Source organism: Maniola hyperantus, chromosome 18 (assembly GCF_902806685.2).
Source record: "Maniola hyperantus chromosome 18, iAphHyp1.2, whole genome shotgun sequence".
NCBI classification, from domain to species: Eukaryota; Metazoa; Arthropoda; class Insecta; order Lepidoptera; family Nymphalidae; genus Maniola; species Maniola hyperantus.
Window position 1 is genome coordinate 819,387 of NC_048553.1, and position 16,388 is coordinate 835,774.

Consider the following 16,388-nt stretch of genomic DNA (forward strand, 5'->3'; position numbering starts at 1 on the left):
GGTCAAGAACCCGTCGTGATATGAAACCTACTTACCAACAGTTTGACCTACTCCATTATGTATACAGATTAAACCAATTCCTGAAAAGCCGGTAACGCATTGGTGGTTCCTCTGGTATTGCAAATGTTCAATGGGCGGCGGTAATCACTTAACATCAGATGACCCGCCTGGTCGTGTGCTCGCCATCAGTAACCTTATTATAAATGCTAAAGTCTGTTTGTTTGTTGGTTTGTTGGTTTGTCCTTCAGTCACGTCGCAACGGTGCAACGGATTGCATGGGTATAAATAAAGACCTGGACAGTGTGTGACATAGGCTACTTTTATCCCGGAAAATCAAAGAGTTTCCCACGGGATTTTTAAAACCTAATTCCACGCGGACGAAGTCGCGGGCATCAGCTAGTTTTTTATTTAAAAAAAAACTTAAATCCGTCCATAAGACGACGTAACTCCATCAATCACTTTCTGTCGCTTTTATCATCAAAGTCTTCATAACACCAGCTCACTGCAAGTTGAGCAGTTTGTTGTTTGGTAGGACTTTGCATTGTGCAAATACGAATTTGTTTATTGCGAATCTGTGTAAACAGTGGAAATGTGCCTAAATCAAAAAGGTGCAGCCAAATTCTGCCTATCAGCATGCAATATGTTATGATATACCTAACAACGTGTACATAGTTTGATAAAATTAATCACATTAAATACTTAGTCACAAAAATAAATAATATAAATAATTTTGTAACGGGAACTTGCATTGATTTTTTGTTCATTATAATGTAGAGGTTTATTTTGTGAATTTTTATGTAAGGATATAATTATGAACAATCATTCTAGAGGTGCGGACTGTGTTGCAAAAACTAAATTCAGTTGATAATAACAATAAATCTAATCATACCTACTCTTTAATAATTGTTCATTATTCATGTCTACAAATGGACTTCATTTAATATTTAGTTCATTTGTAGACATGATTAATGAACAAGTCGGAAAAATCTCTATAATTATTACGTACCTAAAGAGTTAAAGTGTGTTAAATGTTGTGTTATAATAAGTAATTGTTACGAGTAGGTAGTTCTTGAAGATCAGCTGTTTACTACACTTAAAAAAACTAAAAAGTGATAAAGTACAATGTCGTCGAGAGGCGTTCAGGATGGGTCTCGTTCACCACTCATCATCACTGACTCGTTTTTTGATGATGCCCGTAAGTTGATGATTAAATTTTTTTTAAATAAATTAATAGATTAGTAAGTTAGTATAATTCCCGCAAATTGCTAATGCGCGTGGCCGCCATTTTAGTGACGTCAGTACTAGACTGAAGTTTCGAGCTGATGGTACCTACCTATAATTTTATTTCGGCTGACGTCAAAATGACGTCATTTCGATGTTAATGAGACATGCCTTCAGCGCAATAGCAATTTACGGGCAGCTGTGATAACTGATAGCCTAGTGGTTAGGACGTCCGCCTTCTAATCGGAGGTCGGGGTTCGATCCCGGACACGCACCTCTAACTTTTAGGAGTTATGCGCGTTTTAAGTAATTAAATATCATTTGCTAACGGTGAAGGAAAACATCGTGAGGAAACCTGCATGCCTGAGAGTTCTCCATAATGTTCTCAAAGATGTGTGAAGTCTATCAATCCGCACGTGGCCAGCATAGTAGACTATGGCTAAACCCTTCTCACTCTGAGAGGAGACCCGTGCTTTGTAGTAAGCCGGTGGCGATAGGTTGATCATGAAGTTAGTATCTAACTACCTAAAAATATTGCTTGTATCGTTTATTATACCTATATGTATATTTGTTTTAATTGAAATCAACGATATTTCCAAAATCAATGTGAAAAAAACAAAAATATCCTTCGAGCCGGATTTGAACCAGCGACCTATGGATGACAATGTGGTAAACCTCTACAGTCCACCGCTCTACCAACTGAGCTATCGAAGGTATGTGTGGGTCGGCGAAATTATGACTCAGACTACACAATGTTTTGCAATAGGTACTCTTCGTGTAGATAGGGTGACGATCTTGTTTAAAATTAAAATAAGGATTATTAATAATAGGAAATAATAATAAAGATAATCGAATATTCCTAGTGTGTTTTTATCTATTAATTAAATTTATTTTAATAAGCTATTTTAAATTTTGGATTAGAAGAATAGACCTACTTAATAAATAGTACGGTATATTTAATTGTATCTACTTAAACATTTTCTAATGAAAATCTAATTGTTAATGGAGAATTAACTTCTATCTATACTTATATTATAAATGCGAAAGTATGTCTGCCTGTCTGTCTGTCTGTTAGCTTTTCACGGCCCATCTGTTTAACCGATTTTGACGAAATTTAGTACAGAGATAGCTTGCATCTCAGGGAAAAACGTAGGCTACTTTTTTATCCCGGACAATAATTGTAGTCCCCACAGGATTGTTAAAAACCTAAATCCACGTGGACGAAGTCCTGGGCATCATCTAGTTATGTATAAACTGCAATAAGTAGCTACATAACATTATGTAGTATAACCTATGCTATGTAGTAACTAGTACCTATGGTTATATTTTAATAGCAAGCAAAGCCTTTATCAATTCTTCTCAGAAATTTGATATAGCTATAACAGGAATCGCCATTCAGCCAGAAATCAATATTTGTATCAGCGCACCCATATAATTCAATCGTAGGTATGGGAGTACATTTCCACGTGCAGTCTTCTGTAAGTAGACTAATTGTTTATTGTGTAAACAAAATGTTACACACTGAATCACTATCTTTGTCTTGTGTTACGGAATTTTTTCCTTCTTTTTTTTACGTCATCATTATCATCATCTTCATCGTCAATTTATAGAGTAGGTATAGACGTCCGCTTACTGGACATTAGGCCTATTGTATGGACTTACACACGCTACGGAAGAAAATTTGGTAACTACCTACAGAGATAGATAGTAGGAAAATAGATAAATTCCAACAGATCTCGGTAATATATAAACTGGTTTGAATATAAAAAATGTAAGTGAGCACCATTCCTTTGGTGATACTTAGTAGATAGTAGAGCCATACGCAGTCCAATTATAACTTTATATTTTTATCATGTGCCATTTTTATCGTGGGTGTTATTGTTCTAAGCGCATACCTATCTTTTAACCTTGAAGTAATAAACCAAATGGCATGATTAAACAGCGATTAACTCTAGCCAACTATAGAAAGCTATGCATAGAAGGCGTACTAATGATATTTGCATCTATTGTTGACGTGACGAACATCGGGTCAATTTTTATCGTGGGCCAAGTCGTGTGGGGCACTTGGTATCGGGCGGTTATACAGGCTTTGAGGTACAGTCTATCCTCAGTCCTCCAGTCACTACGCGAACCTCCGTGAAGGCGCACATAACTGCGCCTCAATTACCTGCCTTAAAACGTCGGTCGCGTGGCATTTTGACTTGTATATATTTTTTAATTATATACGATATATAATTCCACGTATACACGTAATGTTATATATACCACGTTTTGGTGTTACATATGCCAATATTTTGTATATGAAGCATAGTTTGTGAGCGCCTAAACAGCTGTTTGAATACGAAATGAGTGTTTGTGTTTGTTTAGCACATATTTTAATGTTGCAGGCACACATGAAATCACGCAAAGTAATTAGGCACGGCATTAGCAGGATGCGGTTTTTGCTATTTTAGTAAAGGTGCTTGTAAAGTGCTCACAAAATATATGTTTATTTTAAAACGTTTCTTATATTTTTCCATTACATTATGCAACGATTTAATATAACACACATATTACATAATATAATATATGATGAGGTACATAGGTATACTTAAAAGGTGGTGATATCTTGATATATTTATTTTTTAAATATACCTAAGGATTAATTTGTATTAAGTTTCCCTTTGATGAAAATAATCTAAATTGAAAACAGAACTTTTTTAATATAACTTTATAATAATATCACATAAGTAAATCTATATTCACACGAAAGTAGGTAAATGAATTGAAATGTATGTAAAGCTTCAAAACCCAGATAATTAATAAAATAGGCATATTTCTTAAAAAAATATATACTAGTAGGTACATACTTATCTATCATTTATGTTTATAAAAATGAGTTATTTATTTTTAAAATCTGATCTCCAATTAGAAATTCCTTAAAAATAATAATAAAACCAGGATAGGTAATTCTAAATGAGACTCTACGCTCATCTACAAATTGATTATGATAAACGTGATTTCTACTAATATACTTAATATACCTAAGTAGGTAGATGACATCGCATTGATAGCTTAGCATAAATCTTTATTCTTATGTCACTTTTAATTTTTAGGGAATGTGATATGACGCAGAAATTAAGAAATTCTGACGGGATCATTAAAACCCACCGACATTTACCGTAGGTACCTACCTACAATAGATGTCGGTGTTAAAAACTAAGTCCACGTGGACGAAGTCGCAGGTCATCAGCTAGTTATTAATAAATAATTAGTTATATATCACTTTAAGCTTTCATAGTGGTTCTCTTATCATGTAACCTTGCACCGAGCTAGGGTGGCAGTGGAATGATAAAACATTGCGTCACCCGGCTGAGGAACAAGCTTAAAATAGAATGACCCGAGATTTTCATCATAAATTCTAAACCATGAATGGACTTTTCTTCTCGTACTTACTGCTCTTTTAATGATTCTGAATTTTGCACGAGGAATGATAATTTTATAACATCTAAAGATAATATAACAACTTCCAACCAAATAATATGTAGGCTATGATCCAATATTTGTAGAAGCTGCCTATGATTTTAATATGACTAATTAATATTTTTCACCTTTCTAACTAGTTAGAACTTGGAAGTCTATTATTCTCACATATTCCCACAATTAATGTGAAATTAACTATTTTACTCTAATAATAATTAATCTTAGCTTTTACGATAACAACAACAAATTATTTTGTAGTATTTAAATATATATTTTGATATTATATCATTTATCTCATAACAATATCATGATTATTTTGAAAATATGAACTGTTTATATTAAAATTAAATTCCTAAAATTTATTAAGTACTTAAGCATTAAATTAACCACTCAGTTTTGTCAATTATTGTTAGCAAAACTATATTTCCAGTCCATGTTTATATTAGCTAGTTTTGTTGCATTCGTGAACATACAAGCTCAGAATAATGATGAGCTTCGAAAACCAATACAAGGCGTTGATTCTCTATGATATTACTATCGTATCTTCACATGAAACGTGGCACAAATTTCGCCCTATTTTGGGACGAAATAACTAATATGAGGTAGGTACGGCTTAGGCTGTTTTTGTTGACAGGGATTTAGGATAATTTGGGAATAAAATTGAACCAAGTTACAAGTTATAGCTATTCATGAAAATCAATTTATAGGCTTTCGGTTAAAAATGAAAAAATATGAGTTTCAAGATATTTAAAAATTGCACTCTTTACTGATTTTTAAGAAATATACCTATTTGACCGAAATCAGAGTTGTTCAGATATTTGTATACCTACTCAAAATTTTTTGTATTCTGAGCTTGTAGATATTTGAGTGAATTATGATTTGAAAGCCGCGCAATTAAGGGTCCTGTGTTGGTTTATTAGCTAGGGCTTATACCTATTCGTGACACTGAGTACACAAGCTCGAAATAATCATCCGATTGGAAAGTCAATACAGTTCAGTAAGGTGGACAAATGAGATCGTAAATTCGATAGACAAATAGACAGCTACCTACGCCCTGTAATTAAGGACAGTGACGTATCCACGGCGACACACTTACGAAAACTCGTGTTTACTACAATGTAGTTTAACAGTAAGTTCTCGGCTTTGTTAGCGCGATTTCAGTCAAGCAGTATCTTAAGTAATTCTATTGGCTAGATTCTGATGAAAGATAGAGCAGTTTTAGTAGTAGCAGTCAGATTAGTTGGTTATGCTCTAGTACTGTCATAGTTTCATCTAAAAATACAGTATTTTTGCAAAGCCACACAAACAATCGGACAAACTTAGTAGGTACCTACTTATGTATTATAACAAAGTTGTAGTAGAGAAAAAGAATTAGGTAGGTAAGTAGCTATTAGATTTATTATTATTTACGTTGATTTATTAATAATTATTGTATACCGAGCAAGTATTCCAATTAAAATTCTAGGAATACGGAAATAATTTTGTATTTAATAAATCATCATGTCCTTTAGTTACACAAATCATATTCACCCTACAAAATACACCGTTGTTTTACTAAAAACAATTTATTTTGCGACAAACTGACAACCCTAAATAATTTAATACAAGCCAATTTACACCTAGCTATCACGAAGTTTGTGAACACTATTACTATTTTCACCGAATTCATTTGATAACCCTTTTGACAACAGTTTTTGTAACTGTGTAGCTTTTACGTAGATAATGCAAACGTATTCTAATAATATTAAATTAAACACGATTTAAACAGTTGTTTAGTGGACCACAGATAAAATTGAGAGCTTTAAGTTATTGAGAACATAGTAGTGTTTTGACTATTAATATAATACTTTAATTTTTCAATATAGGTACATTTCGTATATTTAAAACAAATTATATATTAAAATTAAATAATAGACTATAAAGAATGAATGATAAGTGTATATTAAATTACTAAGACTTTTTAGTGATGACAATTGTGTTATTGAGTGTTGTGTATTAAGAAAATAGCTAGTGATGTACAGTTTCGACAAGGACCTGTGGCATGTGAGGAGTCGAACTACCTCCAACACGCAGTATGATGACAAAGAACAGGAAGAAAAACGTAAATAATTTTGGGTGAATTATAATTATATCCATAATGTCTATCGATTCATCCGAAACTCCAAACACTGTAAGCTTCTTATAAGAAGCAACCGCCGAGTTTCTTGCTGGTTGAAGTGGAAGCTCAATAGCTTAATAGTTAAGAAGCGGAAGTTGAATTTCAAAAGGTTGCCGTTTCAAACCCCACCCTTTGCACTATTGTCGTACCTACCTACTCTTCGCACAAACTTTACGTTTAGTTAGAAGGGAAAGGGGAATATAATTATTATGCGATGACATGGCTAATATTCTTTGAAAAAATATATAGTAATGTTTTTATACTCTGTAAACGAATAGTGTCACAATCACATTATCATTCAACGTTGTGTTTAATGGTAATTTAATGTTTGGATAATTGCTAACAACTTATAATAATGGGCGCGAATTGGCTTTAGCCCAAAAGTGAAGTGGTTACCCTATTCGTGACGCATTGCGTTCCTATGAAAAAATGTAACGCACTGCGTAAAAACTTACTAAGAAATACCTTTTTTATTAGTCTAAAACGGAAGTCGGTTTCTGATCAATTAGTTTAACTGTCACTAGCTTTGCCCGAATGAATCTATGTTATAGAAAAAAAATATTATTAGGGATCTTATAATAAACTAAAAACAAGTTAGCTTACATATGTAGTTAATTTTTTCCATCAAATTAGAAGGAATATTATATTATGGTGGAGTGGACGTCTAGGGACCTATATATTATACTTACATTTATGTGTACTTATAAAAATTTATCGTGGGAATGAGTCTGCCAATGTAACGGATGGGGGAATCAACAAAAACCTGGCCTTTACAGAGATGTAACAAAAGCTAGCGCTGGGGTCCGCTGGCCTACTTCGTCTTTTATCAACTTTCAATGATTTTAAATAGTACTATATTTTGCTTGCGACTTCGTTCGCGTGATATAATGTATAGCTACAGTACTCAGAGATAATATCCGTGAAACATCTATCAGTGCAAGTTAGTAAACTGTTTACGTTCCTAAATTGAATTAAGTAAGTATTTTTTTTAAGATCTAATATCTTTTTTTGGATTGACTCTTCGATAAATGTCTATAAATTGATGATTTGATAACAGAAATCTAAATATATAAAAGGAAAAGGTGACTGACTGACTGACAGACTGACTGATCTATCAACGCACAGCTCAAACTACTGGACGGATCGGGCTGAAATTTGGCATGCAGATAGCTATTATGACGTAGGCGTCCGCTAAGAAAGGATTTTTGAAAATTCAACTCTTAAGGGGGTAAAATAGGGGTTTGAAATTTGTGTAGTCCACGCGGACGAAGTCGCGAGCATAAGCTAGTCGATATTATAAGTATATTGTGCTACTATGGCTGATTTTTCACCGATTCTGAATCATGATATTCATTTTATTATCCTATTAAATAGGTACGAGACAGGTATTAAACATAGGTACCTATATAATTTCTAATCATAGCATATAAAACGGAGCAATGTTCAATCCATAGTTTGCTAGATAAACTAAAGAATCTGCAGATATCGGTACAGTACCCGTAGTACAAGATTTTACGTCTCACTAAACGAAACCAAATTCGAGAGTCGAAATACTTCCGCGTTACAGTAAAATGGACCTAAACAGCCTTGAATTGAAGTCAATATTCAATGCCACTGATTTTAATTTCGCAATGTTTCCGCTTGGAGCGCTGGCTGTAGAAGTGTAGACAAACTTGAGCTTTAAAAAGATCCAGTTTACTGTAACGCGGAAGTATTTCGACTCTCGAATTTGGTTTGGTTTGGTGAGACGTAAAATCTTGTACTACGGGTACTGATAAAATACCTAATGTGATGTCACAATGGTCTGCGAATGATAATATCGCGGCTATCAATTTGATAGGATTGCTTATTGCGGATCACGATAAATATTATACCCAAGACGTAATAATAATATCTACTTATCGCTCTCTTTATGCTTTGAGTTCCTGAGTCGCGTGTCTAGTTTTTTGACACAATTACTACTGTACCTACGGCATGAAATCTTGTAGGTACATCGACCTTTACGAAGAGATGGCGGTTTCGTAGAGCGTTGTCTTCGTCATTGAGACCGACTTTGTCGTCACATTGGCGCAGACTGGTGGTATGATAAACCAATGAAATTATTACTATTACAACGCACTAATATGATTACACCTAAGGTGCTTTAAAAGCCGTGATAGCCTAGTGGTTAGGACGTCCACCTTCTAGTCGAAGTTCGGGGGTTCAATCCCGGGCACGCCCCTCAAACTTTTCGGAGTTATATGCGTTTTAAGTAATTAAATATCACTTGCTTTAACGGTGAAGGAAAACATCGTGAGGAAACCTGCATGCCTGAGAGTTCTCCATAATGTTCTCAAAGGTGTGTGAAGTCTACCAATCCGCACATGCGTGGTAGACTATGGCCGAAAACCCTTCTCACTCCGAGAGGAGACCCGTGCTCTGTAGTGAGCCGGCAATGGGTTGATCATGATGATGATGAAGGTGCTTTAAGCGATTAAGGCCCTTTTTCACAACCACAAAATAAACTTTGTTGAAAAATAATAAAAAGCGGCTCATCCATGTGCATCGATCCATCAATATTTCTGAATCTCTCTCTCTTACTGTAGTAAATTTAAACAAACAGCTAATTAAAAAATAAATAATACCTACCTAATATTCCTTAATAATAATCTTAGAATGTGCTTGCTCTAGTAAATTTAAACAAACAGTCAATTCATAAATAATTTTATTACCTACCTAATATTCCTTAATAATAATAGAATGTGGTCACTCTACTTACATAGATCAATAACTCAATACGTGACGTGCGTAATATTTATGTTTCAATGGCGGCTCTTTAGGTCGCCTTTACGTGTAATAATTTTAAAATTGCGTCAGTGAACAGTAATAATAATTTTATAATCGTTTTTATATTATTATCTATTTTGACATTGGCCTTGCCCGAGAACTTGGTCAACAACATGCAATAAATAACTCGTTGAGATAAATTTATACTGAGGGTTTTAACAAAAATGCGATGAAAGATTATTTTGATGAAGGAAAACACTCGCTTGGCGGCACGGCCTTGCCGGTAGGGTGGTAACTAGCCACGGCCGAAGCCTCCCACCAGACCAGACCAGAAATTTAGAAATTATAAAATTCTAAATCCCTGCCAGGAATCGAACCCGGGACCTCCCACCTATAAGACCACAGCGCTTACCACTGCGCCAGGGAGGTCGTCACTTTTAACTGTTCCAACCTTTAGTTTTTAACAGTTCCTATTCCTGTTCAACTCTGTTCCTGAGTTCTAAGAGAGTTTATCTTCTGGCTACAGGTAGCGAGTCTCCGACAAGTGCAGTGGGGGCGGAGGCGCCACGGGAGCTCCCCAACGAGCTGTCGGCGCCCTACGAGGTTCCCCAGTTCCCCATAGAGCAGATCGAGAAGAAGCTGCTCATTCAGAGACAGCTCAATGTCAAGTAAGTATCTACTATTGGACGAGCTAGCGAGTCACCGGAGGCTTGTTATAAAACCGCTTGGCAACGTTCAAATTCTTTGTTTCAAAAGTTAAATATGAATTTAATAAATATAGAAGTCCTGTTGAAAACCAAAATTTTGCAGGTTCTCTGTACCTAGTAAGTACTTAAAAAGACAAATATTTCAAGTTAAAGCGAGTGATATTTAATTAATTAAAACGCACATAACTCCGAAAAGTTAGAGGTGCGTGCCCGGGATCGAACCCCCGACCTCCGATTATAAGGCGGACGTCCTAGCCACTAGGCTATCCACAGCTTAATCTAGCAGGGCATCATCAGCTAGTCCTCAATAATTTTCCTTTGAATAAACTCTTTAAACGAGATGGACAAAATTTGCCTGAAATATGCCTATCACAAACTTAATGCCACGACTGCAAAACAATATGAGACTTTTTAGGGTTCCGGACCTCAAAAAGAAAAACGGAACCCTTATAGGATCACTTTGTTATGATATATAATTGAGACGCGAGAACTTCCTTTATTTAAGATAAAATTGAAAAAACTATTGTTAGAAAAGACATATTACTCGATTAATGATTACCTTGTAGAGAAATTTTAGTTTTATTTTAATTTTTGACATTTGTAACATTATCATTTAAATTTGTATTTTTTTGTGACTAAGTATTTAATTTGACTAATTTTATCAAAACTATGTACACGTAGTTAGGTATATCATAAGTCATCACAATAATATATTGCATGCTAATAGGCAGAATTTGGCTGTACCTTTTTGTTTTGTAATATCTGCACTGTTTAACCATATTCGCAATAAAGAAATTTGAATTTGAATTTGAATTTGAATTTGAATTTGTTGTCTGTCTTTCTGCCTGTCTGTCCATCTCCTTTCCGTTAGTTTCACACAGTAACACAGCGTAAATATTATGAAATGATCCTGAAACATACTCGGTAGATAGCCGGCATTACGAGTCACCATTGTAATTGGATCAACCTTCGCAGTTCACACCGCAACCCTTAGGTACCACGGGGGGTGCTCGTGCTCCACATGACCTAGCAATGCGGCTTGCGCTTGCTGTATCGTCCATCGAATGAATATGAACGAAGAAACGAATGAGGCTCCTTTTGTCCTTGCTTATGTACATCAGTACCCTTATTATAAATGCGAAAGTGTGTTTGTTTGTTGGTTTGTCCTTCAATCACGTCGCAACGGTGTAACGGATCGACGTGATTTTTTGCATGGATATAGACCTGGAGAGTGACATAGGCTACTTTTATCCCGGAAAATCAAAGAGTTCCCCCGGGATTTTAAAAACCTAAATCCACACGAACGAATTAGCGGGCATCAGCTAGTTTTGTATAAGTACAGGGTGTAATAATTAGAAACATTGTGTTTAGGTATAGCGTTACAAACCAATAACCATTTGCCTTATACTTGTAGTTTTAGTGATTTAGTATTTTTCAATACCCGCAATGATTAGTTAAAACGCGGGGTCAATGCCCCACCTACAACATGGCATTGACCCCGCGGCACCTAACTACGCAACATTCGTTATCGTCTAGCGTCAGTGAGACGTTTTATATGCTATGCATTGTGAGATTTTATGACGACCATATGGTATTGCTATCCGACATATCGTGCTGCTGAGGTTGCAAGTCTGGCGTGTCCACTACGGTTGACGTTATGATGACGTTTAATAGAAACAATGAATGAAGTGAATAACTATGAATGATCGGCCACAGACCTCTGATAATCTTTGTGTTAGCATATTCTTGATCAACAGTTCTGGTTAGAACAACTGCCAAATGCCAATTTTAACTTGTATTTAACAACATGACAAGCTATTAAGGCATACAAATGGTCCCCCTCGATTTATAAAAGCGGTGTTTCACCAACGGACGGGCTACGAAAATAAATTAGAAATATTGTCTGCAGAGTCTTTGGCAGTATGCCACCCCATACAGCCTTTGTTACAAGCACTAGATGGCTAGAACGTTACATGGCAGAAAGTACAATAGCTTACATTTTAGAATATCTTTATACGTAAATCCCGAGTATCGATCGGCCGACCGATATTCAATCATTAGACCAAATCTATAATGTGCGTATCCTGTATTTGCAGGTTTGAAGACACTTATCATAAGCGTTACTACTACAGTCCTGGGTGAACCTTGGCATGGTTAAGTAAATTCCTCCATCAAATGCAGCTTCTTTACATCTCTGATCTGCTAAAACCCTTGCTACACTTCGTCAATCCGCTCTTTAGGTCTTCCTCGGCATCTACCACCCAATAACTTTTTCGGGGTTCTTGTGTCGTCCATGCGTTGCACATGTCCTGCTCATCCTGTTCTTGACATTTTGATAGTTTGACAATATTCAGATTGTAAAAAATGCACCAAAATCATTGCATACTACGTAACATTGACAAAAAGCCGTTCAGCCTTTCGGGAATCTGAAATAAACACTATTATGTGTTTGAATGTGTTACAATGCTGTATAAAAATGTGCTAAGCTTAGGGTTCAAACATTCTTTCCGTATTAGCCATGTTTTAATTCTAATCCTGTTTAAGTCTACAGTTATACGGATTGCGTAGTCCATGTTACATTGAGTTGTGACTGTCTTATGTCTACGCTGTACCGTGTCGGCTGTCGAGTGTTTGTGCATTTTAAATTCAGTTCAAAGCCTGGACGCCTGAAACATTTTACTACGTGTTTTTTTAAATTAGGTACTTAAGTAATTTTCGTGATTTGGTGGGTATTTTTGAAAGTTTTGAGTATTTGTACGTGATTAGGTATGTTTGGGAGTAAAATTGAATTCAAGAAATTTACTTCTATAAGGTAGGACTCGGCAGATCGCTTTGTTGATTCATACTTACTTCATCGTCAGTTATTATGTAATCATTTTAAACAATAAGGTTCTTCGCATAGGCAAAAAGGTCTTGTCTGCACATGTTGGAAATTCGTAATCACCGTACTCCCTAGGTACGGAAATGTAAACTATGGCAATCACTAATCAGTTGTTTCTAACAGTAATGAGTATAATGACCTTGTGGAAATATTTTAAACGAACAGAAAACATTGCGTCTTTGGACGTCTCAGCAGTCAGCATAAGCAATGGATTACAGACCAGACCAGAGACAATTGGAATTGCTCCAAAGTACCCTAGCCGAGAATCAGTCTTGGACCTTACTATTTTAAGACCATAAATATGTAAGTATTTATGGTCTTAAAGTAGTTAGGTAAGAATGAATGTTTGGAGCCTCAATAGCTCAACGGTTAAGGAGCGGACTGAATTCCAAACAAAAGGTCGGCGGTTCAAACCCGTCTATTGTCGTACCTAATTCTAGCACAAGCTTTACGTTTAGCTGGAGGAAAAAGGGGATTCCCCCTTTCTTAGTCATGATTAACATGGTTAATATTCATTAAAAAATGTGGTCAGTATTCATGTGAAATATCTTTTTACAGAGCAGCAGAATGTGGGCAGTCCACACGCTCCTTCGCAGGGAGCGATGCGGGCGGAGTTGCGGGGGTGTTCGACGAGACATCCAGACTGCGCATCGACGATGACGACTTGGACGTCATCCTGCCGCACTTCCAGCGCGTGGCCATCAGCGGAGAGGACACCTCTGGGGTGTGTATCTCTACCTACAGTACAAAGGCCAGTTAGGCGGCGGCCATCCTTCTCTGCCTCCTCCCTTACCAGACGCATATTTCTTCAAGCTTCCCGGACTAGATATGCTTAGAATTATTCAAGGAACATCTGTGGTGAGGGTTAAAGCTTAATCAAAAATTTTACGGCCCAACCCTTTTTGCTAAAAAAATTACCTACTTATCAATAAACAATTTTGCAGCTCAATGACTGCTCTTATTTATAAACTTCCAATACCTCACCAGGTGCCACTGGAAGACCTGCAACAGGCATCGTCGTACCTGGTGCAGGCGCTGGAGATCCGCAAGCGCTACATGGACATGTCGCAGCAGAGCTTCGTGACCATCACCACGCGCTTCCTGCGCAGCATGGACGCAGACGCACCGCCCAACCACACGCCTGGCATCAAAGTGCCCAAGAGTCATATTGCTGGTGAGATCCTCAGATACGATATAACGAGCTGATCGTTACGGCCAGCTACAGTCAAAGCCCCTCCAGAATCTTTCTCTTTTTGTGGACTTGGTCCTTGCAGGCCAAAGAATCCGCCTGTTCACAACTGTGCCTGTTGACAATCTGGCTGGTCTCATCGTTATTGCAACCAGCTATAACCAGAGTCCCTCCAGAAATCTATCTTACTATGGATTTGTTCCCTAAAGGTCAAAGGATTAACTTCCCCATCACGACCAGTCAGATACGTCATGAGTGTGACCTTATTGGCGGTTCCTGTAGTGCTGCAAATGTTCATAGGCGGCGGTAATCATTTAACATTAGGTGATGTGATCCGCCTGCTCATTTGCTCGCTATTTTTATTAAAAAAAGAAAAAGCCTCTCAGTGTCTCTCCAGAACTCTCTTTTTATACACCGGCATAACAACTTAATAATAAAGCGTCCAACATTTTCAGATCACATAGTTCATCCTCCATTCAAAGACAAGGACCCATGGGAGTGCCCGATGCCCGAACCGAAGGGCTACACCATCAAGTCGGACCGAGGCGTGTTCAACCTGTACCGCAACACGGAGAAGGGCGAGGAAAGGGTGCCATACGAATATGTAGACCTTACGCAGTACATCCAGGACATGAACATCATGTGCAACATGATTGCGGATGGGCCACTGTGAGTGAATTTCATGTGTTAGAACTTATTGTATAATTAGTAGGACACATCACACAAAATTATCTAAATATATAAAAGGAAAAGGAGACTGACTAACATGACTGACTGATGTATCAACACACAGCTCAAACTACTGGACGGATGGGGCTGAAACTTGGCACGCAGATAGCTATTATGACGTAGGCATCCGCTAAGAAAGGATTTTTGAAAATTTAATCCCTAATGGGGTAAAATGGCGGTTTAAAGTTTGTGTGGTCCACGCGGACGAAGTCGCGAGCATAAGCTACCTAGTTAAAAATATAATAGTTTTGAAACCTGCCTGGCATTAAAGATTCCCTCTTGACTTCACTAAAGCGTTTGATATAATCGATCATGTTTTTGTGCCTAATCTTTTCATCTTTTCATATTATTATAAACTAGCGACCCGCCCTGGCTTCGCATCAACATATTAAGATGTATTTGCCACTAGCAGATGCCCGCAACTTCGTCCGCGTGGATTTAGGTTTTTAAAATCTAGTGGGGATTTTAGTATTATTATAATTTGCCCTTGAAAAATTTGACAACATTGGTTTTGTTGTTGCAGCAAATCGTTCTGTTACCGAAGACTGTCGTACCTGTCATCCAAGTTCCAGCTGCACGTGCTTCTCAACGAGCTCCGCGAGCTCGCCTCGCAGAAGGCCGTGCCTCATCGTGACTTCTACAATATACGGTAAATATACCTACACTGCTTCCTCGTCCTTGCGTGATTCTGATATTCAATCAGGGTCTATTACAATATGTTATAAGGGATGTTTCAGAAATATGTTCGTTTTTGTTTCGGCTATTGCGTGCCATACGCTGTCACACGCATGTGGTGGGGGCGAGGTATGACACGCCTGCCACACTTATTTTGTTTTTGCAGCAAACGTTACGCGGGACCACAAAACGTGTTCACACTATAATTACCCGTGCTGAATTTAGGTTTAAATGTTCGTTTTTTGAAACACTGGTTTGAATCACACACTACTTAATTTGCACGAAATTTGTCTGTTTTTCACGATGATTTTACTGATACGAATGTCTTACAATGACTCATGAAATAACGAATTTTTCATTCACACAAACTTCAATGTCACTTGTTGGTTGTCAATGTCAAATGTCGATCGAAACTAATTGTCAACGTTTAAAGTCTATGGCGCGAACATGCCGGCCCCCAAGAACTCCGTTCTTTATTAATTCTTCTCCGTGGGTAACAAGACCAGCTTGGACAGCGGCCTCGTTAGTGTCGATGACTTGGTCTTCACAGTGGCAACTCGCACAACATTGTCAGGACCAGGGTTGAGTTTGGTAATCTTT

At 37.0% G+C, this 16,388-nt stretch overlaps 1 protein-coding gene and 1 non-coding gene across 10 annotated transcripts in view; one reads left to right on the forward strand and one right to left on the reverse strand.

The window, feature by feature from the left end:
* Positions 1-16,388, forward strand: part of LOC117990620 (AMP deaminase 2-like) — a 49,602-nt gene that overhangs the window by 8,368 nt on the left and 24,846 nt on the right. For 4 of the 9 annotated variants that reach the window (XR_011237802.1, XM_034978076.2, XM_034978079.2 and 1 more), the window contains exons 2-6: positions 10,134-10,275; positions 13,754-13,919; positions 14,183-14,369; positions 14,840-15,053; positions 15,637-15,762. Coding sequence is in view for 8 of the 9 variants with exons in the window: in XM_034978076.2 (XP_034833967.1) it covers positions 10,134-10,275; positions 13,754-13,919; positions 14,183-14,369; positions 14,840-15,053; positions 15,637-15,762 (835 nt within the window). In the remaining variant the exon portion in view is untranslated. Of the gene's footprint in view, positions 1-1,020; positions 1,196-3,339; positions 3,471-6,548; positions 6,785-10,133; positions 10,276-12,923; positions 13,127-13,753; positions 13,920-14,182; positions 14,370-14,839; positions 15,054-15,636; positions 15,763-16,388 lie in introns of those variants that run through there. The other 5 variants (XM_034978077.2, XM_069504596.1, XM_069504597.1 and 2 more) reach the window with 5 other exon arrangements.
* Positions 1,846-1,935, reverse strand: TRNAY-GUA (transfer RNA tyrosine (anticodon GUA)). Its single transcript is given in 2 exon segments — positions 1,846-1,881; positions 1,899-1,935. It is a non-coding gene; the product is annotated as a tRNA-Tyr (tRNA).